Source organism: Leishmania infantum, chromosome 34 (genome assembly GCF_000002875.2).
Source record: "Leishmania infantum JPCM5 genome chromosome 34".
NCBI lineage: Eukaryota > Euglenozoa > Kinetoplastea > Trypanosomatida > Trypanosomatidae > Leishmania > Leishmania infantum.
In genome coordinates, this window is record NC_009418.2 from 1,051,511 (window position 1) to 1,073,399 (window position 21,889).

General features: G+C 60.6%; 5 protein-coding genes across 5 annotated transcripts; all 5 read left to right on the plus strand.

The window, feature by feature from the left end:
- Positions 1-1,181: 1,181 nt before the first annotated feature.
- On the plus strand, positions 1,182-5,657 carry LINJ_34_2460 (phospholipid-transporting ATPase-like protein; the record flags this gene model as incomplete). Its single annotated transcript, XM_001468571.1, has 1 exon — positions 1,182-5,657. One exon carries the CDS (start codon positions 1,182-1,184, stop codon positions 5,655-5,657), a length of 4,476 nt encoding a protein of 1,491 aa, XP_001468608.1.
- A 1,107-nt stretch (positions 5,658-6,764) lies between these two features.
- LINJ_34_2470 (hypothetical protein, unknown function) lies at positions 6,765-10,865 on the plus strand (the record flags this gene model as incomplete). Its single annotated transcript, XM_001468572.1, has 1 exon — positions 6,765-10,865. The coding sequence occupies one exon, from the start codon at positions 6,765-6,767 to the stop codon at positions 10,863-10,865; it is 4,101 nt and encodes a 1,366-aa protein (XP_001468609.1).
- Positions 10,866-11,623: 758 nt separating this feature from the next.
- On the plus strand, positions 11,624-13,450 carry LINJ_34_2480 (conserved hypothetical protein; the record flags this gene model as incomplete). Its single annotated transcript, XM_001468573.1, has 1 exon — positions 11,624-13,450. The coding sequence occupies one exon, from the start codon at positions 11,624-11,626 to the stop codon at positions 13,448-13,450; it is 1,827 nt and encodes a 608-aa protein (XP_001468610.1).
- A 2,094-nt stretch (positions 13,451-15,544) lies between these two features.
- Positions 15,545-18,265, plus strand: LINJ_34_2490 (conserved hypothetical protein; the record flags this gene model as incomplete). Its single annotated transcript, XM_001468574.1, has 1 exon — positions 15,545-18,265. One exon carries the CDS (start codon positions 15,545-15,547, stop codon positions 18,263-18,265), a length of 2,721 nt encoding a protein of 906 aa, XP_001468611.1.
- A 1,591-nt stretch (positions 18,266-19,856) lies between these two features.
- Positions 19,857-21,731, plus strand: LINJ_34_2500 (NADPH-cytochrome p450 reductase-like protein; the record flags this gene model as incomplete). Its single annotated transcript, XM_001468575.1, has 1 exon — positions 19,857-21,731. The coding sequence occupies one exon, from the start codon at positions 19,857-19,859 to the stop codon at positions 21,729-21,731; it is 1,875 nt and encodes a 624-aa protein (XP_001468612.1).
- Between the last annotated feature and the right edge of the window lie 158 nt (positions 21,732-21,889).

Here is a 21,889-nt window from a genome sequence, read left to right on the forward strand (position 1 = left end):
AGAACGGGAGGAGGCTCCTGTATTCTCTCCCGCGGCTGCCGTCTGGCTATGAAACCTGCCTCTTATTCGCGCAGCCATCAGGGCTGCACAACACATCTTCTCTACTCACCTGCGCGCGCGCCGCTTGAACGTCCCCTCTCCCCCCCCAAAAAAAAACAACAACAACTCAGCAGCAGCAGCAACAGCGAACAAACAACACCAAAGCGACCAGACGAGCACACGCAAAGAAGACAGCGAGCCGGCTGGCCAAAGGATGTGCCGTCGGTGTGCACTTTTTGTCTAATAGACAATGGGCTTGGAGCACCTGTGGCGGCACTCACGGCCCACGCGAGCCTTTGCGTCCCTTGTGCAACTCCGTGGCATTATCGTCTCTGCTCCCTTAGGATGACCACGTCGCAGATAGAGGAGCAGACAAGGGGTGCGGACTAGATCCCATTCCGAGACCAGTACAAGCACACGCGCACCGTCGGCGTCACTCTCCTACACGTATCACCACTTCCTTTCTCTTTCTTCACCCTCGATTTCATTGCTCTTGTTCCTGTTCTCGGTTTGCGTTTTGCGTCTGAGCGGGTCTGTCTACCCGGCCAGTAAGCCAGCTGACGACAACACCTCTGGAGCCGCCTTGATAGCGCACTCCTTCTCTGCTGTATTGCTTGCGTTGCTTGCTGTGTGCTACTTCGTTTCTCTTCACCACATCACGAAACCACGTCTCTGCCTCTGTGTTTGTTGCGTGTTTTTTGTTTGTGTGTTTCTTCTGTTTTCCCCTCCTCCCCCCTCCCCGACACACACACACACACGCACACCGCACACTGAACTATTCACGGTTCGCTCCTGCATAGGAATATATAAGCATATATATGTTTTGTTTGCGCCTGCGTGCTCTGCTCTGCCGCTTTTCTCCTCTCTCTCTGTTTCCGGCATGTGGTTCTTGCGCGCGCGTGTGTGTGACTCTCTCTGCGTCTCTTTCTTTGCCTCTCACGTATTCTCCTCCGATCCGTTTCAAAGCCTCCCAGCTCATCTTCGTATCCGCTCTCGATGCGGCGGTGTTGTTCCGACCCCTCCGCGCTCACTGACTTCGAATGCTATGCAGATTCGTACTCTCACCCCTCCCTTTCCCATCTCCTCGATCGTCGCATTTCGTTCGAGGCTATCCCTCTTTGGTAAGGGACGGAAAGTAAACGATGCGAAAGTGGACGCAACAGCGGCTTGCCAAGCCGGAGAAGGACCGCTCGTGCGAACAGCGCACGATTCAGCTCAATGACCCGCATGGCCGCACCAACTTCTGCGACAACCGCATCTACAGCTCTCGGTACAACATCTTCACTTTTCTGCCGCTGAACCTGTGGGAGCAGCTTCACCGCCCCATCAACATTTACTTTGTGATGGTCGTGGCGCTGCAGTTCATTCCCTCTGTGGCGCCAGTCAGCCCCCTCACGACCATCTTCCCCATCACCGTCGCATTCCTCGTCAATACCGTGAAGGAGGGCATCGACGACCTGCGCCGCCATCGGCAGGATGTTGAGGTGAACGAGCGCATGTACCAGCGCGTGCGGCCCGGCACACTAGAGTTGGAGGATGTGATGAGCGCCGACATCCGTGTCGGCGACGTTCTCATTCTGCATCCCTTCGAGGTTGTCCCGAGTGATGTGGTGATTCTGCTGACTTCGCAGGACAGCGGCAGCGCGTACATTACGACAGAGTCGCTTGACGGTGAGACCGGCTCGAAGCAGCGGTTTGCGATCCTGCATCAACTATTCAAGTACTCTCAGGCCGCCGCCTCACCCGTGCCGTCTCGGCCGCACTGCTGCGGTCTGACCTTCGGGACGACAACAGCGCCTGACAGCGACGCAGCCGGCGTACACGCCTCGGCAGCAAAGACCATGGGGAAGCCCACAGATGCTCCGGTATGGGACTTGCGGCGCTGCTGTGACACCGCCGAGGATCACCAATTGCACTGCCTCCAGTGCGCCTTTCGCTCTCGCCTGGTGCTGTACTCTGAGGGTCCGAATGCGCAGCTGCACTCATACCACGGAGCCGCCACGGTGCGTGCGCCGCGCAGCTCATCGCAGACCTGGAGGGAGAGCCGGCCGTCGACAAGCAGCGCCTGCGGTGCTGCCGGTGATGCGGTCAAAGCAGGGAGCGCGGCCCCAGAGTCGCTGCCTGGCTGTCGTTACGGGTCCTTCCCCGCTCCAGCGGTGCTGCCGATATCTGCGGACATGGCACGCGCAGACGAGGCAGACATGGGCGAGGCATTTCCGCGCCATCTTCCGATGCCGGTGATGGTGCCGCCCCCTCTCCGCCAGCGCGCGACCCGTACGCCAGATTCAATGGTCGTAGACTCTTTTCCATCTATCGTCGACGAGCGCAGCGGCCTTCTCGAGCCAGGTGGCCCGTCGCAGGCGAGCGCACCGCCGCGCCAGTCCTCACTGGAGGGGCAGACAGGCGCATACGATTACTTTGACGGCCCGGAGCAGACCCTCTCCGTTAACATCGACAACGTCGTGTACTCGTCAAGCCGCATCGGCAACACGCACTTCATCATCGCCCTTGTCATCTTCACTGGCCGCGAGACGAAGATGAGTATGACGCGCAACGTGCTGCCGACTAAGTGGGCCACGATCGACAACCGCTTCAACTACCTAACGATGCTCATCTTTTTGGTGCAATTTATCCTGGTTTCGACGTGCGCCTTTGTCTCCTGCCTGCGTCTCAAGGCCCACGCCCCGCTCTGGTACCTCGGCGCCTCGGTAGACCCGATCAAGGTCAGCGAGTACTTCCCCATCCTGCCGCTGCGTTACCTGATGATGCTGTCACCGATGGTGCCCCTCTCCTTCAAGGTGATGGTCGAGATCTCAAAGGCGTACGTCAGCTACGCCATCCGCTGGGATGAAGACATGCGCACCGAGGTGGAGTCCGTGTCGGTAAACAACTCAGCCCTGGCCGAAGAGCTGGGACAGGTTGAATACGTCTTGTCTGACAAGACGGGCACACTCACCGCGAACACCATGACCTTCCGTGCCTTGGCCACCGTCAACGACACCGTCTTCTCCGCAACCACCGAGGACTTCATCGAGTCGGACCTGCACCGTCCCCTGGCTAAGGCGGGCAAAGCCATCAAGGCAACGACGGCACGTGGACAGCACGAGGACTACTACCTCATGCTCAGTATGGTCTTCTGCAACACAATCGAGCCAACGCTGTCGCCGCAGTTTAGCGCGAACGGCAGCGTGGCTTACGGTGCTCGCAGCACCCGCAGCAGTGGGGTCAGCACAAACGGTAACACGTCCTTCTCGAGACGCTGGATGTCCTCATCACCGGACGAGGTGGCCCTCGTTGAGGGTGCTGAGCAGTGCGGCTTCTCTTTGCGTCGGCGCAGCCGCACTCACGGAACGGTTGGGCTCTGGGGCGAGGCTGGAACGTCCCTGGAGGTGGAGGTGGTGCGCACGCTGCCCTTCAGCTCCGACCGCGGCATGATGAGCGTGCTGGTGTGCTGCCCCGCTGTGGCCGTGAAGGGCGCAGAGGCGGAGGCCAGCGACACCGCCGACGGGGGTAACACTTTTCCACCCATGAACTATGTGCTGCTGATCAAGGGTGCTGACGAGAAGGTGCTGCCACGCTGCACCGACGCCTACAGCCGCTCTCACCTTGAGGACATCACGAACCGCCTCGCCGGCTTCTCGCGCGAAGGGCTGCGCACGCTCGTGTACGGATACCGCATCGTGGCGGAGGAGGAAGTCAAGGAGGCACTGTGCCGCTTCACCGCGGTAGAGGCAAGCTTCGCCTCCGCGGTAGCTCGCGAGGCGGAGCTGCAGCGCATTTACGCCCTGCTGGAGCGCGACTTCACGTACTGCGGGATCACCGCGGTGAAGGACGAGCTGCAGGAAGGGGTGCCGCAGACGCTCGCTCAGCTTCGCCATGCCAATATACGGGTGTGGATGCTGACGGGTGACAAGACAGAGACGGCAAAGCAAACGGCGGTCGCGTGCGGGCTGCTGACGTCGACCGACCGCGTTATCACGCTCACGCCGCCCAACGAGGATCTGCTGGCGCCGACGGATCACCTGGCCTACGTTTCGGAGAAGCTCTCCGAAATAAAGGGGATCTTGGCGCAGGAGGGACCCGCGGTGGAGATGACGATGCTGACGCGCTGGCAGAGGGTGCGCGGGTGGTGCCGCCGCTTCTTCTGGGAACGCTCCGGCCTCGAAGATTTTGTACACGAGTTCACGCAGCCGGCGACGTGCGAGTGCATTCGCCCTGTTGACCACCCTCTCCTCACGCAGCCTCTGAGCACCATTCAGGCTCGTTATGGCCCAGTAAGTCCGTCAGTCACGGACATGGTGCCAAGGGTGTGCGGTGCGGCGCGCCGGGAACCTGGCTTGCACTTCGCCTCCGCCTTTGGCGCTTGCTCTGACTTCGACATGTGTGGTCTAAAGCGCGGCTACTGCGTTACGCTGTCTGGCAAGACCCTCCGACTGCTGGAGAGGGAGGATGCCATGCCGAATGGTCATAGCGCGGTGGTGCGCCTCTTCCAGCTGTGCCTGCTGCAGGCGCGCGCGGTTGTTTGTAGCCGCACCGCTCCCTCTCTCAAGTCGTACGTGGTGGACATGGTGCGGCGCTCCGGCCACATCACACTCGCGATAGGGGACGGCGGCAACGACGTCCCCATGCTGCAGGCGGCGCACGTTGGCGTCGGCGTAAAAGGGCGGGAGGGCAGCCAGGCGAAGCTCGCGTCCGACTTTGCGATCGGCCAGTTCCGCTTCTTGTCGAAGCTGATTCTCGTGCACGGGCATACCGCCTATCAGCGCACAGCCATGATTGTGCAGCAGAGCTTCTGGAAGACGGTGCTCATTGCGTGGGTGCAGGTGCTCTTCAACGTGTCCACTGATTTTTCCGGCGTGTCCTACTGGGATTCGCTTAGCCTCACCTTGTACAACGCCATCCCGACCGTCCCCGTGACGTTTCTGTGCGTGATGGACATGCCCCTCTCGCACTGGCTCCTGTGCACGACAACGCGGCTCTACACCATGTCCCAACGCGGCCGGTACTTCAACGCCACCACCTTCTACGGCTATGTTGCTCGAGCGCTTCTGCACGGTACCATGATTTACTACTTGTCCGTCGCGCTTCAGCGCGGCACTGGGGCGATCATGACGAATGGGTGGGTGCTCGACCGCAGCGGCGACTTTTACGCGCCGTACATCGCTGTCGTGACGGTGCACACTTACACGGTGTGGACCGAGTCTCACGCCATCACGATTGCGCACTGGTTCTGCTTTCTCTTCTCGATCTGGACGTGCTTCCTCAGCTTCTGGCTGTACGCGCGCGCACCGGCGTCGCCGAACGAGACCTTCTCGATGCTCCTCAGGAGTCCATCCTTCTACTTATCGTACCTAGGTTTGCTCACCGCTGTGTGCGTCTCGCTCGCCATCTATGCTATACCGAAGATGTTATGGTTCCCCGATGCTCTGCAGCTGGAGCGGCTGCTGCTGGCGCATGTGCGGCAGACGCGTGCGTGGCACCGCGGCTTGCCAGTCCGTGCCCTCCGCGCCTTCTTTCAGGAGGACAATCCCTCACAGTTTTGGAAGTCCATTTCGCTCTATCACGCGCTGCGCTACTCCCCGCCTCCGCGGCAAACCTTCACTGTCGCGGCCGATTAGGAAGCGGCGGCTTGGTTGATATCCGTGATGAGACGGGGTTGCCGGCTGGCCTGTCCCTCCTCCTTGAGTGGGACAGAGAGCCGGGGAAAAGGAGAGAGACGCACACTCACTGGGCAGAGCTAACGTGCAAGGAGCACTCGTCACCAAAGTCGAGCCGGGGATGCCGTCGTCGGTCGCGCGCACACAGCTTTCGTCCCGTCCTGGTCGATACAGGGGTGGGGTTCATGAGTGCGCGTATCGGGCACTGGTCTCATGGGGTCTCTGTTTCTCTTTCTGCTCTCTTGTGCGGCAGTCTTTGTGTCCCCTGCCCCACACCCCACCTGCCGAGAGAAATAAACAGACAAGCACGTGCGGCTTCTTTGACAGGAGCGGAGACTGGGCCATCGCGTCATCGCCTAGGCAAAGGTGACTACGCAGCGAAGCGAAACGCCACCTTTTCCGTTTCATGCCTTGGCGCACCTCCCCTTGCAGTCTGTAGCCGGACACGTGCTCGCGTGGAAGGTGGCTTGGAGGAGCGAGCGGAGGGAAGGCGAGAGATGGCGTTTTGGGTTCTGCGCCTTGGACACGCTTGATGTGGGGAGGTACGCGTGCGCTCGTGTTGCCTGACGCGGACGCATATTTTTCATGCTCTGCATTGTCTTACCCTCTGCCTCGCCTTGCCCGCGTCTTCGCCTCTCATCTTTGTTGTGTTGCTCTCTTCTTCGCACTGCGCAGACTCTGTCACGACACAGACGGACAGGGAGGAGAGAGAGAGAGCGCGGGGCAAGACCGCCGGGCAACCACGGCCACCCAAGGCGGCCACTAAGAGGCACACTGCGCGCCTTTGTTTTGTCTTCCTTCACGCGTTTGTGGTGCGGAATGTTTGCCACTCGGGCTGGCTTGTTTGCCGCATCCCAGCGGCGGGCTCTTTGGTGGCCACGTGCGATTCAAAGGCGAGACGGCGTGAGATGCGCGCCAGATGACGCGATGGGAGCTTGCGTACTCCCTGACGCGGTGATTGACGCGTGTGTGCCACCGCGAGCAGCATCTCGCGTGGCCTGTGGCGCCTATACGCCCTGGCCCCCGGCTATTTTCGCGTCGCTCCTGTTACGCATTCCGTCTGCTCCAATGTGCCTGCGCGGGTGCGGCACGGAAACCAAAGACGAACTAGCATCCTTGCCGGGCGAGATGCTGCATATTACTCATTTCTCTGGTGAGGCCTCGCAGGCACCGGCGCGCTGCACGGTTGGCACGCTGTACGACACACTGGTCCACACACAGGGCTGCTCCTTGACCGCGCCTCCTTCCCTTGAGGTGTTTTTCGTGCGTCTTGCATCCTTCGCGCCGCTGTTTCTGCGCCTCACCCCCACCAGCCACCCTGGTGGTGCTGCCCGCCAAGACAGCGCTGAGATGCTTGTGGAATACTGTGCGGGGATGACTGCCTCGCTATATTCCACTTTGCACCCCTTCACGCGACGCCTGCTTCGCGAGGTGCGCGTGTCATGGCAACCGTGGCTATCTTCGCCCAAGATAGCAAGAGTCATTGCTGCTGCTGGTGGTGGTGGTGCTGCTGCTGACGGTGATGGGGGTAACGAGCGCTCTGTGCGCGAGCACGTCTCGCCGTCTTCCGTGTCCGATTCCACGGACTCTTCTCTGGAAGCGCTGGGCTGCTTGCCAAGCGACAGTGGCCGTTCAGGCACGCGTGCAGGCAAGCATCAATATGCGTGCACGTCACAAGATGCCGTGACGGCTGAGAACGCGTGGCAGCCGCTGCTAGAGCATGTGCCGCCGTTCTTCGTGGCTACTGCGCGGGTACAGGCGAGTCTGCGGCGCGCGTACTCAGATGACAAGGCGCTCCGCTTGTTGGATGCGTGGTCATCTCAAAGCCACTTGCATGCCACCGCACCCCTTGACGCCGTGGCAGACGCTGAGTGTAGAAGCCCTTTACGTCTGCGTTGCAAAGACAGCCGATGCCGTGGCCCGTACGTGGAGGCGTCGCCGTGCGGAACGGCTATTCGAGCTCCATCTCCAGAGCAGTGTCTGCAAGCCGGCTGTCCCGCGCGGCTAATCTATAAACCTCAGCATGCACCTGCCGCACTTCACGAAAAGTACACGCTTTTACATTGCGTCGACGACTGCGGACCGTGGCTGATGCACATGGCACTTGCGCTGGTGTGCGCCGTGGTCCCTTCAACTCCTCAGCCACTCTCTGTCGTGCGCCAGATTTTCTCAGGCCACCAGCAGCAGCAGTGCTCGCTCCGGCAGCAAGAAGAGCACTCTGGGAAAGCGATCGAAGCGGCTGAAGGACTGGATATTGCACCCGCAGCGGCTCATGCAGCGTGCGCGTCTTTCTTCCCATGTGTGGAGGTGCTGCTGGACCATCCACAGCTCGCTTTTGCAGTGCAAGTGACAGACAGGTCAACCGGCTACGTCTGCGCACGCTTTCCGGTGCCAAGCGAAGCTGGTGCGAGGGCGGCGGCGCCATCCAACAGACTGCAAAAGCTGCAGGTGCAGCTGCATCCGTCGTTTTCGCATGCGCAGCGCGGCAGGGCGGATGCGGCGCTGTCTGTGCTGGAGAAGATGCAGCGCATGGCGATGCTAGCGGAGGTGCCGCGGCCTCAACACAAGTGCGACGCTCCTTTCGACGTTTCACATGTGTGCGCTGTTCGGTTCCACGATGCGAGGGATGGCGTATTGACCGAGTCGCTGGAGGCTCTGCTGCAACTGCTGGCAAAAGAGTCGGCAACGACGCTTGCAGCGGGGAGCGCATCGGATGCAGAGCAGGCTTTTTTTGTTGGCGTGAGCGAAGTTACGGGTCTTGGTGACGAGGCTCCCATTCGACGGGATTCGTCGACAGCAGTGCACGAGGCACGGTGCGCTCCGGAATCGCCGCGCCTTGTACTTCTCCTCAGCGCTGTCCGCAACGATTCAAGTGGTGTGGATGTGGTTGCCGTTGAGGGACGTGCGCTGTGCTCGCAGCTGTGGAGAATGGGGGCCGATGATGCGACTACGTCTGCAGCGGACGAAGAACAGGTGGCAACCGCCAAGGACAGACTTTTGCCCGTTCTCGCCAGAGTACTGCACTCGCCGACGTTGGTTAAGGTGCTGCCGTCCTCCGCGTTCGCGGAAGACTCTCTCTGTGACGCACACCTTCTGCGGCAACGCGGCCCTTCTGCCGTGCGCTGGCTAATCGACTCCCTTCGCAGCGAAGCGCTTACTAGTGTGTGTAGCCTTGAGCATATCGCTCACTACGTCGGCTACCCGGTCGACGGTGCCATGCCGCTTACGCTGACGAGCGAGACCGACTCGCTACTAGCGTCCACCATCCTCGCTCATTACGGGAGCGCCATCGACACAACAACAACACAGCAAAGGAGCGGCAGTGGTGGCGAGACTAGGGGCTCTGCGCTAGAACAGAGCACGTGTGCACGTGCCATCTGTGGAGCTGCGACGATCTCGCTGGCTGCCTCGCTGCTTCTGCAGAATCACGCGCAGGAGCACCCGTTGCACGTGCCCGGCAAAGAACGCGGAAAGCATAATGATGGGAGCGCGACTGAGTCGACACTGGGCATGACCCTGTCGTGCGCCTTGCAGCATTGGGCGCGGAAGCCGGCTCTGGCACGCCAACACGGACTCGCCCTGCGTCTGGAGCGATTTCAGCGGTGGCTGGCCCACGCTACGGCCGGCAAAGTGGACGACCTCATCGCGCATTCTCGGGTCTCTTCAGATGCGGCGGCGCGGCACCTTCCCATGGCGTTTGCTGCCAAGCAGCGATGCCTCGGCGGCCACGAAGTGACTCTTTGGGACCTTGTCAGCCACTTTGGACCGGAGCCGCTGCCCAACCCGTGTTGGATGCGTGGAGGGCAAACGGCACACGCCCGAAAAGTCAAAAACGGCTGTTGCGATGCCGGTGTGGGAACGGTGAAGGACACGGGGAACCAGATAGTCAAGGCAAAAAGATCCGGCTCAGAGGAAAATCCTTCTCTGCCGTTCTCTGCGGAGGTTTCTGCGTCGGAAGGGCACGTGGACGTCGATGCTCTCGTGCATGACGCGCTGGTTCAGGAGGCTGCTGCAGTGCTTCAGGCAGTAGCGAGGCATGCGTCACCCACCAACATAGCGGACTCGGACGCCGCGACGAGCACTCCGCTCCATAACGACACCGGCCTCCCACTAACTCCAAAAGAGGCGTCGACGGGCGCTGCATGTTCTCCACCACCTCCGCCTCCTTGCTCACCACGGTCGGACGCTTGCGCGACGTCAGGTGCGGGTGCTTCAGTCGAGGAAGACTCGCTACAGAGTTACCTGTCGACGCTTTTCGATGAGCCCGACGCAAGGCCAACGACAACGACATCGCTGCAGACGCCTAGCCCGGCTGCGCAGTCATCTGCTTTGACGTCGTCGGCGCCGCGACCGGAGAGGGTGACCAAAGGCGCGGACCCTGTCGTGGCGCCGAATGTGGTGCCATCGCTGCGATCATCTACAGCTGCTTCCGGCGCAACTGATCTGTCCACTGACCACCTCCCCGCCGCCCCTGCCTTTCACCTAGCTGCATGTAGTGTTGAAGGTAGCGGGAGGGACGACCCACCCACGGCGGAGGCCCCGGTCAGCAGCACTCGTGCTTTGCCGGTGGGCTTTCTCTACGGCCCCGCCTCCTTCATCACCACCTCTAAATCTTCCACAGCATCAGGGCTGGCGAACGCGAAGAGCGGCGCAGGCGAGCTGAGCCACCCCGTGAACTTCCCGGTTTTTCCCGGTTTACATGGCAGTCGAGAAGCGCCGCGACAAGGATGGCCGCCGCCGCCGAACCAGTCAGCATCCATCATGGAGTCCGAAAAATCAGCACCGTCTTCCCGGCAGTCACCTTCGGCAGTGCTCGCCACATACCACCCACCATCGCGCGACGCCAACTTTGCACCGGTGGCGCGTTTTGACCGCTTCGCACCGTGGAAGCAGTCAGCGCCTAGCGCACCAAACCCGCAGAATTCACCTCCCTCTCCGCGACCGCAGTCGCCGCTCTCCTCCTCGTACGCGATACCGTCCACGTGTCAGAACGAGTCAGCCCAACCGTCGCGGCCAGCGTCTCTTTCCTCCGCGACACCCACGGGGTCTTCACTGGAGACGCTTTTCTCGTTCGACCCTAAGGACGCCGAGCGGCTTCGCTTGAGATCGCTGCTGGTCGACACCCTTCGCGGCACCACTAAGCGGCCACCACCATCGCCGCGCCGCTGAGGACTTTACCACCTGCGTCCCGCATCGCTCCACATGGGGCCCATTTTTTTCTTTGGGTCTTTTTTTTCGCGTGCTGTCACGGTAGCGCTACGTGGACTTCCCCCCTACTCCCCCCCCCCACCTACCGTCTTCGCACCTTCGAGTGAAAGTGCGGCGAAAACGAAAGGCGGTGTGCCGCCTCACGTCGAGTTGCTTCGTTCCATTTTTTTTCTCTTCTTCCGTGTTTCTTCTCTGCTTTGGCTCTGCTCGTGCGCCGCTTCTTGTGTGTGCGTGTGCTTGTGTTTGGTTGGCTTACGCGGTTTTGCGTGCTAAAGAATCTCGGCCCGTCTCTTTTTTGTGTTGTGTGTGTGTGTGTGTGAAGATTGAGGCGCTGCTGCACCCCGCACCACCACTGCTGGTGATGCGTGCTGCCAACCGCCAGGATCGGACAACGGAACATACGCCTACTCGCAGTCGACGCCGGCGTTACCGGTTTACCGGTCCTCTCTTGTGTGACGTATGCGTTCTCTCTTCTGCATGCTCCCTCCTTTCTCGCCCATGATCCTCTCCCGTGTTGGGGGCGAGTTCTCACTCGCCCATCACCAACGCTTTCCACCATCAACCTGCACAAGTACTGCAGGCATCACAGTTTCGCTTGGTTTCTTGTATTTCATTTTTGTTTTTGGTGACGAACTTCACAGCCGCCTCTCCCTCTTTCCTTCTGACCTCCTCGTCTTGCCGTCATTCTCCGCTCCCCCCTCGCATACGTGCACGCCTCGATGTTGTTGTTCTCGGCTGGTCAAGGCAGAATGCGGCTAACACTCCCATTCATGTCTGGCCGGCGCGCCGCTGCGACGCTGTCGCTGCTGCAGCTCCTTCTTGTCCTCGTCCTAGCACTTGCTGCGTTCCAGGCGACGGCGGCTGAAGCGGTCAGGGGTGCTAGGCGCACTTTCGCGAACGATGCGGACGACAGGATGATAGTGGAGGAGTCAGACGAGAACCTTGACGCGTCTGGCTGGGTGTCGCTGATTGTTGTAGACTCCATCCTCTTGCTGTTTGCCGCCCTCTTCGCTGGCCTGACGCTGGCGTTGCTCGGCCTCGACACACTGTCGCTCGAGATTATCGCGGATAGCGGCTCCGAGCCGGACAAGACGTACGCACAGAAGATTTTGCCCATCCGTCACCTCGGTAACCAGCTCCTGTGCACGCTTATTTTGGGCAACGTAATGGTGAACACCCTCATTGCGCAGATCACCGACTCGCACATCCACGGCTGGGTGGCGACGGTGGTCTCCACCGCGCTGACAACGCTCGGCGGCGAGGTGATTCCGCAAGCCCTCATGTCCGCGCACGCGCTGCAGGTCGGCTCCAAGTCGGCGCCGCTCGTGAAGTTCTTCGTGTTCATCTTCTGGCCTGTGTGCAAGCCTCTGAGCATGATTCTTGACAAGTTCATTGGCAAGGACCCTGGCCAGATTTACGAGCGAAACGAGCTCAAGAAGCTAATGTTCATGCATGCCGCCCGCAGCGCCGAGTCCGGCATTGGCGCCGGCGAGGTCGATCTTATGGTTGGAGCCATGGAGCTGCACGAGAAGACGGTGATGGAGGTGATGACGCCGGTGAGTGATATGCTGATGCTGGAGGCGAATGAGCGGCTGAACGAGGAGACGATTCAGCTGATCTCCGACCGCGGCCACAGCCGAATTCCGGTGTACCAGACCACAAAGAACAACGTCATTGGCGTGCTGTTCGCAAAGGACTTGCTTATGGCCAACCCGCAAGAGAACACGAAGGTGCTTCTGCTGGTGAAGTTCTACAACCGCCGCTGCCACGTTGTGCCCTCTGAAACAAAACTGATCTCGATGCTCAAGTACTTTCAAACCGGCAAGTCACACATTGCCCTCGTGCAGGAGGTGCAGCAGCGCCCCTACGGGGACCCGTACTACGAGGTGAAGGGACTTGTGACCATGGAGGACATCATCGAGGAGCTTATCCACAGCGAGATCTTTGACGAGTATGACATTGACCCGCATCAGATTCAGCATACAGCGCTTGGCAACGCCTCTAATCTGGCGAAGCGGCAGATCGGCCTCACCTCCAAGTGCTCGCGGCGCGTCCACCTGAACTACAACGAGCTGCGTGCCGCTGCTCTCTTTCTGTGCGAGTCACTGCCCGAGCTCAGCATGGAGGATGTATCGGCACTGATGCAAGGCATGATGGAGTGCACCACCGTATACCGCGTCCGGGCACCGAAGGACTCACGCGGCATGGCTGACGACGACAAGCAGAACGTGTGGCTTTATCGAGAGGGTGTGCCGTCGTCCGTGTTCACCCTCGTCGTGTCGGGACGTGTTGAAGTGTTTGCGGGAAAGGACTCGATCGCGCTGGAGATGGGCAGCTGGTCACTTCTGGCGACCGATGCCCTTTCCTCTGACTTGTTTGTGCCCACATTTAGCTGCCGTGTTGTTCAGGACTCGACACTCATGCAGATTACGCGGGAGGCCTACGTTGAGATGCTGCGCATATGCAATAACCCTGCAAGCGACACCTCGAGGACCGCCTCGTCGGCGGCGAATGCGGAGCGCAAGGCGTCCATGGAATCTATCTGAAAGAGGAGGAGAAAACAAAAGGAGAAGACACATAGAGCAGGGAAGGCGATCCGAGTTTGCACGCTGGCGTGTGCCGGGCCTTCTCCATCTCGATACTTATACGCGCGCGACGATGCTCCCTTGTTCTTCGCTCGCTTGTTGGTTGCTTGGTTCGATCGATTTGACATCACCGCAGAGATGCGTTTTTTTTTATCGGCTTCTTTTTTTTTGCGTTAATGTTCCCCTTTGCACCGTTACTGCGTTGTTGTCTTCTGCCCTGCATATGCGCGTAGGCTTTCGGTTGGGCGCCCACCACGTGTGTGCCCGTCTGTGTGTCTCTCTCTGTGCGTGTGCGCACGTGCGGATGCATGTGTCTCATTGCATCGCCGTCGTCTTTGCCGCCCTCCTCTTCAGTGGCAGCACCGCAGCCCTCGTGTGTTTTTCTTTGTCGCTTTCACTCTGCCCTCCACCGCAGCAGGCTCTACCGACTCTCCTCACGCGTTTTACCACGAAGGACGCCTGCCCGTCCTTGATTGATATTGAATGCGACACTCCACTCTACAAGAAGGGGGAGGGGGTGCACAGCAGCGAACGAAGAGGGAAGAGGGGTGGTGGTGGTGAGGGGGGACTGCGCCTCATTTCGAGTGGTGGAGAGTGGGCGGCGAGGGTGCACGGAAGCCCACAAACTGAGGTGTATAAGAGGAAAGCAGAAGGAGATGATAAGCGCGACGATACACCAGGGCTGGCTTGCGACGGCATGCGTCTCGCAGCTCGTTTGTTTACTCCCTTTTTTGTCCTGCTTTTGCTCTGCGGCCTGCTTCTCGATCTGTTCGACTCTATCGCACGTCTTTCTACGCATGTGCGCGCGAGAGTAGCATCATGGATAGGAGTGGGGTGCTATGAAAAGCACGCAGCGGTGCGTCTGCGCATGTGTGCGTGCCCAGTGTTGATCAAAGGCGCTTCGCTCCCTCACCTTTTCTCTGTCGCTCAGCGTGCGCGTTTCTCTGCCATACAACATGAGTTCGGGCTCCACTCCACCCCCGGCCCTGTCACACGCCCTCCATCGCGTGGGGCGATGGCGGCCCTAGGCACACGCACCTTGCAGCGAGGTGCCGACTCAGCCATCTGAGAGCACGGCCCCTGCCCTCAAACGCCACCAACCCACCCCGCCTCACAGGCCGCCTCACAGCAGCTCCTCCCACCATGCAGGCCGCCACCCCTGGTGCGGCCCCCTCGGGAGGGGGGCTCCGGCTCCCCACACCAGTCGGCAGTGAGGCCCGGGTGAGACATCTTTGCATTGCGCTGGCACTTCCCCCATCATATGGACGGGTCAGACCGGTGCACTGTCGCAGGCCGCAGCGATGCCACGCCGATCCAGCACCTGGCCGCTGGCAGGGGTAGCGATACATCGCCCTGACCCTGTCAGCGCCACAAGCGGTTCGGCATGGGCAGGCCGATAGAGGAGAGGGGAGGGGTGCCGCTCGGCTTCTCCCCACGCGGAGAGAGCTGGTGGTGTGGGGGGAGGGGAGGGGGGGCTGCACTGCACTCTGGGATACCACGCACGGTGACGTGCTCCCCACCCCCCTTGATCAGGGGTTGCATCCTCCTATCTGAGAGAAAAATTGCCACGCAGATCAGCAGCAGCATCAGGCCAACTGCATCAGTGAGGAAAAGAAAGTTGAAAGAACGCAGAGTGTCGTGGGCCGTACGCAGACCGCTCAGCCGGACGCACATCCCTGCAGCTTTCGAGGCAGCAAATGAAAGCAACTCATAGATCTGTGCTACTGCTCACCGTGCGGCGCCGCACCTGTGAGCTCACATGTGCTCAACAGCACGCTGGTCTTTTTTTTTTCGCGTGGTCCCAAGAGGATGGGGATCGTGGCAAGGTGCAACGTCCTTCTGCCCTGTGCTTCTCTACGGTCAACCTTATTTTTTTGTTCTTCATCCCTTCTCGATCTCGCGCTCTCGACTTCACTAACGGAAACTGTGCATACGCAAGCATTCTGTGCCTTGATGGTAAGCGCTTGTGGCTCTTCTTCTAGAGGAGGAAGCCTGCCGCTGCGCACCTTGCCTGATTTTCCTTTTTTGTTTCTGCCGCGTACGAGTACATCGCTGATGAGCGGCGGTGGCAGCGAGGCTGAAACCGCCGAGCTGGTTCTGTATCGACTCGAGGAAATCGACGAGCTCCTCGCCACTGTCAGCGGCGACGAGGATGACTCGCAGGCCGCCACCCTGGCGCAGTACCTGCGAGGTGGCCAGGATCTGGAGAGTGCGTTGAGCCTGCAGGAGGAGCGGCTGCGCGGCTTCCGAGACACGTTCATCCAGGCCCATGTCAGCCAGGCGGAGAAGATAGCGCAGCTCTATCACGAGTTCGGCGCGTGCGAGCGACACATCGTTGACTTCGAGGAGGAGATTGTGGCGTTTCAGCGCAAGCTCGAGGGCAGCGCAAATGACATCGTCCACATGCAGCAGCAGGCAGACGCCTTGGCGCGGAAGGTGAGCAACCGGCGCCAGGTAAGCAACAAGATCAACGAGGTCTACACCACCCTTCAGAAGTGCGATTCTTTCTGCGATGTCATCTCGAACAAGAGCGTCGACGCAAGCTATCTGGCCAACTTGCGCGAGCTGAATCGCCGGCTAGAGTTTCTCTCCGGCAACAAGGCCCTCCAGTTTTCTGCCGTCGGCAACGAAATCCGGCCAAAACTGACGGCCGCCGCGTACAAGGCGGGCGATAAGCTGCAGCGCTTTCTCACCAAGAAGATTCTCGCGCTCGCTGAGGACCCGTCGCGCACAGCCGACGAGCAGCAGTCACTGGAGGAGAGCGCGCAATTCGCGTTTCGCTTTCTTCAGCTCTATAACCCACCGGTGGCGATAGATGTCATGAAGCTGTACATCCGGTACATGTCCCAGTCGTACGTAAGGCAGTTTCGCCTCTTGTTTGCCCAGCTCTCGGAGGTGTCGGCGGTACACGCTGACCCGCTCGAGCCGCTGGTGTCGGCGGAGGAAGCGCGAGACATAACGAGCAATCGTGACATCGGCGCCCCGTCTGGCAACCAGGTGAACCCGGCCCTTGTGAACTTCCCAGGGCGTACGTTGGCGCGTCGCCAGCGGAGCGTGTCGCAGCACATGCGCGGCTTCACCAGCTTCATGTCCAATGGTGCGGCTGTCTCGAGGACTGAGTCGCTTCGTCTCCTGCGTGCAGCTACCTTTGAGGACTCTGTAAAGGCGCTGAACGCGCTTCGGGTGCGTCACGGCAAGCTGTACGTTGACGACGCCGTAGCAGAACAGCTGGACGAGTGCAACAGCTGGACGTGGCAGTTTGTTCGCTGTTTCCAGACGCTGGTGAACACATGCGAGTCTGAGTGCCGCTTCATCGGCAACTTTTTCTGCGTGGCTGGCGACGTCGAGGGTGGTGAGGACTTCACGAGCGCGGAGCCGATGGCACGCGCGGTGCTGGGGAGCGCCGTGCACAGCGTGGAAACCTCGATTATTGAAGACCTGTCGATCGTGATGGAGCGCACCGAGGTGCTGGCGGCGTTGCGGGTGTTGGAGACGGTGAAGCAGCACCTCTGCACCTCACTCGATCCCATCCCGCTCCTGTTACTGAGTGGCGTGCTGGAGATTTCGAAGTCGGCGTTGCGCAACTCGCTGCGGACGGCCTTCGAGAATGACGGGCTCGCTTTGGCTTTCCTGCCGACGCTGAAGCTTTCTCCGTTCTATCGCGCCGCTGCCGAGAACAGCAGCTGGGCAGGCATCCTTGGCAACAAGCCGTACTGCGCCACGTTGGGCCCTCACCCGGCCGTCTACCGCGTCTGCGGAGTGCTTGGTCAGCTTGAGTACCTGAACACCGCGGCCGTGCGCGCCTCCGCGTTCACTGGTGGCACTGGTGTTGCCTTTGACCCATCCGTAGCCACCTTCGTGAAGAACTGCCTCGCGCATATGATGGCATTTGTCGATCAGCTAAAGCGCCGCCACACAAGCCCGCTGGCTCAGCAGGTGTTTGCTTGCACCAACGTGTACACGGTAATGGCGACGTGGCGGGAGCTGATGTCGGTCAGCGGCGACGGTGAACCAAGCTCGCCAACTGCGTCTCGCTTAACTTCTTCTGACGCGAGGAACTGCAGCGCGAGTGGTGGACGCTGGCATTTCGCCAGTGACATGTCGGAGCTGCCGAAGGTGTCACACGCAGAGGTTTCGGCTGCTGGCCGTGGCGCCGTTGCCAGCGGCACTTCGCACCACACGCAGTACCTGGAGAGCCAGCTTCAGAATGCCATTCAGGGGTGGGTGAACGCCGATCAGAAGAACGGCGAGTCACCGTGGAATTACCTTCTCGCGTTTGTCGACGAAGCGGCAAAGGCGCTCGGCGAGGGTTTCTTCGGCTCCGCTAGTCAGCCACCATTCACTACGTGTGGCCAAAATTCGACGTCGGCAGCCCCGCCTCCACCACTCTCCGCTCTGCCTGCCGAGCTGAGCGAGTGTGCCGCATTGCGGGTAGCCACGCAGCTTCACTCGCGATGGCAGTCTCAAGCCAAGGCTGTCGCCGAGGTGGTGAGAAAGGCGGTGCAACAGTCACTGGGCCGCACTGTCAGCAATGGTAGCGGTGACGGCACGACTACCGGCTGCACGGCGGCCGCTGCTGCAGTCCGGCAGCGGCAATGCGATGAGCTGTCCACGCTTGTGATGCGTGCCATCTTTTCGACTCTGACGGAGTCCAACCGAAAGCTGGCCGTCTTTGTAGCGCACTACCATAGCGGCAACCGAGAGCTGCAGTCGAAGCTGGTCAGTAACACGACGATGCTCCACGCACTGTCCCGTGTACTGGAGTCGAGCTCGTAGCTCTGTCGTCACTTAGTCGTTGCTGCGACGCTTTTGGTTGTAGTCGATCCCCATGTTTCGCTCGACAGGCGTGCGCGACGGCTGTCGTGGCGGCGCGTCTGTAGCCTCCGTCTCGGTGGCCGCACCGCTGTTGGTTTGCTCTGTCCGCGCGCCTCATATTCTTGGTCTCGGACGGGCCGCGCTCTCCCCCTCTCGCTGGAGGATTTGGCTGTGTGTCCATACTTCTTATCGCCGCAATTCCAGAGACGGTCTCTCCTCTGTCTTTCTGTTGTCCGTTGTTTGTGCTTGTGTCTTTCTTTCTTTCGCTGCTCGCCCTCTGTTTCTGTGGCAGTGCTCGTCGTACGCGTGCCTCTCACGGGCTTCTCCAGCCCACTGCTTGCGCTGTGCAGCCGTCGGTGAGTGGAGTTGGTGCACCGCACACACACAGCTATGGAATCGCCCATGAACCTCCCCGCTTATCCTCTGTGCAAAGTCCACACCCCCGGGCTCAGTTGTGGGCTGCGGTCTGTGTGATCTACGTGTGCTTCGTGACCCCTGCCCTCTGCATCTCAGCGTTTGCCGGCGTGAGTTCACGCCCCTTCCCTCCCACCACTACACGCCTTTCATGCTTAGCCTTTTTTTTCCCACCGCGGATAGTACCGGCCGCCTCCGTGCGTGATATATCTCAGTGCCCAGCGCCCACTCTGTATGGGGAGGAGCCAAGCACCCTGCAGGCCCGCCCTCGGGTACGGCCGGCGGGAGGGGGGGAACCCTTGGTGTCGGCAGGACAGGCGTGGGGCTGGCGCTGTGCCGAAGAGACTTGCGGGCATGATGATGCCTGTACAAAGTCGCTACGAGCGGTGCCGACGGTTCAGCGAATATACGCATCCACCGACTGTGTTTTTTTTTTGTTTGCGCGTGAGCTGCGATGTGGTGATGCCGAGCGTAGTCCTGGGTCTGGCCCGCGCTGCACGCCGTGCAATTGCGGTGGGCTGAACGGCGCCGAGCGGTGTTGGGCCCAGTGCCTGGACGTAGCTCTAGCGCGGCAGAGGTAGGGGAACTGTGGCCGCGTGCGTCGACTTGTTCGCTGGCCTGTGGTGAAATGGGCACTTCGCATTCGGAGAGAAAAAAAGAATCGCGTGCGTGACGCGTCAACGACCCTCTCGGGCTACGTGCTCTGCGCAACGAGAAGCGTCCTTCCTCTCATCCTTTTCGCTGTGCTCATAGAGGGGCCTCGTTTAAGTGAGCACATGCATCCGCGCACGTGATGCATGGGCGCACACGCTGCCGTGGATGGGTCTGTCGTTGATGGCGCACGTGCCGTATGCTGAAAAGTGCATCTGCGCACGGTGCCTCTCTCTTCCTCATTGACAGCGCCATGCCACCTCCTCTCTTCTCCTCTGCCCCATCGGTCGCGTACTCGTGTCCCCTCGTGAATGGTGCGTGGGTCGCGTCTTTTGTCTCCCTCGATTCTTGATTGCTGTTGCGCATGCGTACTGTGGCGACCAGTGAGCGATCTGCGTGACGCTCATATCCGTCTGGTTGAGTCAGCAACGACCACGACGCCTGGCATCTTCTTTGTTCTAGCGTTCACTCGTTGCCTGTGTGTCGAATGACAGACCTTACGATTCTGTACGGGACGCAGACTGGCAACGCGGAGCGGCTAGCGCTGCGCATCGCTCGACTGGCACTTTGCCGGGGGTTCGAGTGCGTCTCGTGCCTGCCCGCCGATGACCTGCCTATCGCCGAGTGGCCGCACACCGGAGGGCCTGTCGTTCTTATCTGCTCCAACGCAAATCAAGGAGATGCCCCAAACACGTTTCGCCGGTCGTGGGCGTCGCTGCTACAACCCACCGCCGCTGGCAGCATGGAGGGCCTGCAGTACGCTGTCTTCGGCTTGGGCGACTCTCTGTACCTGAAGTTCAACCACATGGCCAAGATGGTGCACAACCGTCTCCGGCAGCTGGGCGGCACACCGATTGTGATGCGCGGGCTGGGGGATGAGAGCGACGCGACGGGCGTGGAGGAGGCATTGCAGCCCTGGCTCGCGGAGCTGTGGAAAGCACTTGAGAAACCGGGCAAGTGCGGTGCCGCCGCACATACGCCGGCCTACCCGCAGGAGGACCTTCCTTTCTTTCCTCTTTTCAGCATTGCACCCGCCTCTGCGTGCGACGAGGCGACAGCTGGCGCGCTGTCTTCTTCCGCTAACGCCGCCATCGCGCCACTGCCGTATTTTGCCGACTCTGTGTTCTCCTGCGAGGTGGTGGCGAACAGGCGCCTCACGTCTGCTGCGTGCGAGCAGGTGGTCCATCACCTGGAGCTTCGCGCTGGCCCTGACACCACGGACGCCGCGGCGTACGATGTCGGCGATGCGCTCGGCATCTACTGCCCGAATCGCGAAGAGCTAGTAGAGGGGCTGCTGCGCGGACTGCAGCGAGACGGGGCAGAGATGGTGGTGGTGACCCCAGACGCCTCGCATGGACTCGTCCGTCAGCCCGCCCGCCCCTTCTTTGGGCGGCCTCTCTCGCTACGTTCGTTGCTTCGTCACTACTTTGACCTTGACGCTGTGGTGTCGCAAGAGTTCTTGTGGATGCTCGCGCATGAGGTGACTGGGGAGGACGAGGGCGCGGTCGACGTGCGGGAACGCCTCTACGAGCTGGCGGATCCGTCCAACGTGAACGATTACCTTCAGTATGCGCACCGTGAGAAGCGCAACCTATGCGAGGTCCTGCACGATTTCAAGGATCTTCATCCATCTCTGGAGTTGGTCTTGTCGTTTGCGATGCCGATGCTGCCGCGCTACTTCTCCATCGCCTCCGCGCCAGCAATGGACGGCGCAGGTCGTTTTGACCTCTGCGTAGGACTGCTGGACTGGCACACGCCACTCAAGCGCCACCGCACCGGGCTCTGCAGCTCCTACCTGGTGGGGGCGTCCCCCGGGACACGGCTGACGTGTTTTGTCTGGCAGGGCTCCCTTGCACTTCCTGCTACACCGACGCCGCTGCTGTGCATCGCGACGGGGACGGGTGTTGCACCAATTCGCAGTGTTCTGCGGCAGGTCGCCGGCCTTTCGACGCAGGGCTGGGATGATGTGCCGGTGGTGCTTGTATTTGGATGCCGACGTGAGGCGGAGGATTACCTTTACCGCGAGGAGTGGGCGACGCTGAAGGAGATGGGTGCATTGCCCACCCTCCGAGTTATCCCGGCCTTCTCGCGAGACACCGACAAGAAGGTTTACGTGCAGCACAAGCTCGGCCAGCACGCAAGGCTGACGTCGTCCTTTTTGCAGCCCGAGGGCGCCGGTGTCCCGCCGGGTGTGGTGTACGTGTGTGGAAACGCGAAGCAGATGCCGAAGGACGTGCAGCACACCCTAGAGCAGATTGTCGAGGCGACCGTGGCAGAGGTGCAGGACGAAGCCGGGGCGGCCGCGCACATCAGGGCCCTTGGCCGCGTGGGTCGCTATCAGATCGACTCGTGGTCGGCGTAGGCGCGAACATTTTTGTGTGTGCGTGTGTGTGTTACTCTCTTTCAACGGCACGCTGTGCTTCAGTTGATCATTCGCCACCAACACCACGGTGCCACCTCGATGGACTCACGGCAGCCAAGAACATGAGACAAGCAGTGCGGTGAGGTGAGGCGCCGGTA